The 2,849-nt window shown below is 41.8% G+C and overlaps 1 protein-coding gene across 1 annotated transcript; it reads left to right on the top strand.

The window, feature by feature from the left end:
• Positions 1–926: 926 nt before the first annotated feature.
• On the top strand, positions 927–1,901 carry LOC310851574 (olfactory receptor 5G9-like; the record flags this gene model as incomplete). The annotated part of the gene is made up of 1 exon (XM_083754127.1): positions 927–1,901. One exon carries the CDS (start codon positions 927–929, stop codon positions 1,899–1,901), a length of 975 nt encoding a protein of 324 aa, XP_083610253.1.
• Between the last annotated feature and the right edge of the window lie 948 nt (positions 1,902–2,849).

Below are 2,849 nucleotides of genomic sequence, written 5' to 3'. Positions count from 1 at the left end.
GTTTAGTAGCAGCCACTGATACTGAAAGCATGATTCATGATGCTGAACCCTTGTCTACAACTAACTCAAACAAAAAGAAGTCCAGGGCTAATTTTGAGTTAACCAAGCAAATGGTTTATGAGTGAAAATGTTTTCTTCATAAACAGGCATAAGAAAGAGATCATTTGAAGAAGGGCAATGGAATTTTCTCCAACATATTAGTCATCCTCCCGCAGGACTAATAGCAGCTTCATTGGGAGGGGTGGGAAGCTTGTCAAAGACTACAATGTGGGAAGAAAGGGGTAACTCCACACACTGTGGTCTTCACCTTCCTCTCCTCCTCTCTTAGCTCTGCAGCTGCAATTTTGCCTTTAAAAATAATGCATGAAACATAGTGATACCTTTAGTATCACATCTAGTTGGGCCCTTAAACAAAAGACTGTGCTGTTGTTCAAATACCAGGGAGGACATCACACTGTATATAACTATTAAGCAGTTCAAAATGCACATAGCTGTTCTAGCATGGAAAGCAGAATGAGTCTGTTGCATGTACTAGAAAGGTACTTTGAGGTGAACCTAACCCCTCAGCTTTAACATTTCAACATTTTCCCCAAAACTGCTGCTGATGCCACTTTCTTTCTTTTTACACAAGCACAAATACTTCTCTTACACTAGTGTTAAAACCACCCTCCAAATGCAGCTCTAAAATCATGCAGCTTGCATTGTTTGCAACAGGGATGTGCACAACTTGTGGCCCTCCAAATCTCCAGTCACCATAATCACCTCACCACTTGGCACACTGGCTGGGGCTGATAGAAGTCCAAGGAGCAATAGGTTTTCCTCTTCCAGTTTCTAATAGTAGTAGTAGTAGTAGTAGTAGTAATTAATAAATGAAAAGGGGAGTCCTGATAATACAATGGGAAGAGGTGAGAGATCCACATAATACAATGTTGTTGTTTTCCACCGCAGTGCAGGAGGATGTGGCTGTGGAAAATCATACCACAATACATGAATTCATTTTTTCGGGATTCACAGACTCTTCAAAACTTCAGTTCCCTCTTTTCACTTTTTTCCTAGTCGTATACCTTATCACCCTGCTTGGCAACCTTGGGATGATCATTTTAATCAGGATTAGCTTGCAACTCCACACCCCCATGTACTTCTTCCTTAGCAACTTATCCTTTGTAGACCTCTGCTACTCGACTGTCGTCACTCCCAAGATGCTGATGGATTTGGTCATGAAAAGAAAAGCTATCTCATTGACTGGCTGTGCTCTACAGATGTGGTTTTTTGGACTCTTTTTAGCCACTGAGTGTTTTCTCTTGGCAGCAATGGCATACGACCGATATATGGCCATTTCCAATCCACTTCTTTATACAGTAATCATGACACGCAGAGTTTGCACCCAGCTGATCATCGCCCCCTACCTTTTAGGAGTACTGAATGCCACAACACACACAACCTTAACTTTTCAACTCACCTTCTGTCACACCAATACGATCAACCATTTCTTCTGTGACATCCCTGCAGTCATATCCCTCTCCTGTTCAGATACCAGACTCAACAAGGGGGTGCTTTTCGGTCTATCGTGTACCTTTGGCATTGTGAGTACGTCATTTATCATTGTCTCTTATATCTACATCCTCACGGCCATCCTGAGAATACGCTCCAACAAGGGCAGGCGCAAAGCTTTCTCCACCTGCTCAACCCATCTCACAGTAGTGTCTATCTTTTATGGGACACTCTTCTTTATATATGTGCGTCCCAGCTCTATGTCTTCAGCTGATGAGGACAAGATGGTCTCTATGTTCTACACAGTTATGATCCCCATGCTGAACCCTCTGATCTACAGCTTCAGAAACAAAGAAGTGAAAGATGCAGTGAGGCAACTGGCCAGAGGGAAAAACCTTCCTATGCAATAAAAAGGCATGCATTGTGTTGGCTTTCTTTCCTTGATGGATAATAAATCTCAAGTAACTAAAATAATGGGTCCTTTCTGGATTTCACAGAGAATATTGTTTCCACACAGCACAATGTTTTAAGATTTTATCTTAAAGAGACTCATTACAGCACTGTGTTTTGTTATCTGGGCTATCTTTTAGAAGAGAAGATGCTAAAGTCTAGCATCTTCAGGAATACAGTGGTACCTCGGGTTAAGTACTCAATTCATTCCGGAGGTCTGTTCTTAACCTGAAACTGTTCTTAACCTGAAGCACCACTTTAGCTAATGGGGCCTCCTGCTGCCGCCGCACCACTGGAGCACAATTTCTATTCTCATCCTGAAGCAAAGTTCTTAACCTGAAGCACTATTTCTGGGTTAGCGGAGTCTGTAACCTAAAGTGTATGTAACCTGAAGCGTATGTAACCCGAGGTACCACTGTACTTGCTTTTTGTTCCTTAATTTATTTGGATAAAGATTATGATTGCTCAGTGGTAGAGCATGCTCCGTTCTGGAAACCCAGAGAGCTACTGTGAGCAAGACAGAGTGATAATCTGAGGTGATATTGTAGCACCCTGCTTGTGGTTAACGCTTAGCTGGAATGAAATATTCAACGCAGCAATAGAGAAATTAAAATAGTAATTTATTTGTCAGACAAATAAATGAGAGGCACAGTGGTATATGGTTACCAAGCTCTGGCCTGGCCTCCTGCCATTCTGGCCAGCACTTATATTTCCTTAATCCAGCCCCCTTGCTCCTCCTGTGGCTGCCTCTGTCCAATCAGCCTGGTTGAAATTCCTATTGGTTGTTTGCTAGAACCAATCACAAAAGATACACCCATTTCCTTTTGTCCTTTTATGGGACACAAAGAGCTATATATTCTTATATCTATAAATGACAAATAAGTAGTAATATATCTTACATGTGTCTC

The sequence above is a fragment of the Podarcis gaigeae genome (assembly GCF_964106915.1).
Source record: "Podarcis gaigeae genome assembly, chromosome: 1".
Lineage (NCBI taxonomy): Eukaryota > Metazoa > Chordata > Lepidosauria > Squamata > Lacertidae > Podarcis > Podarcis gaigeae.
The sequence above is the reverse complement of the archived record's forward strand: the minus strand, read 5'-3'. Positions and strand labels throughout refer to the sequence as shown.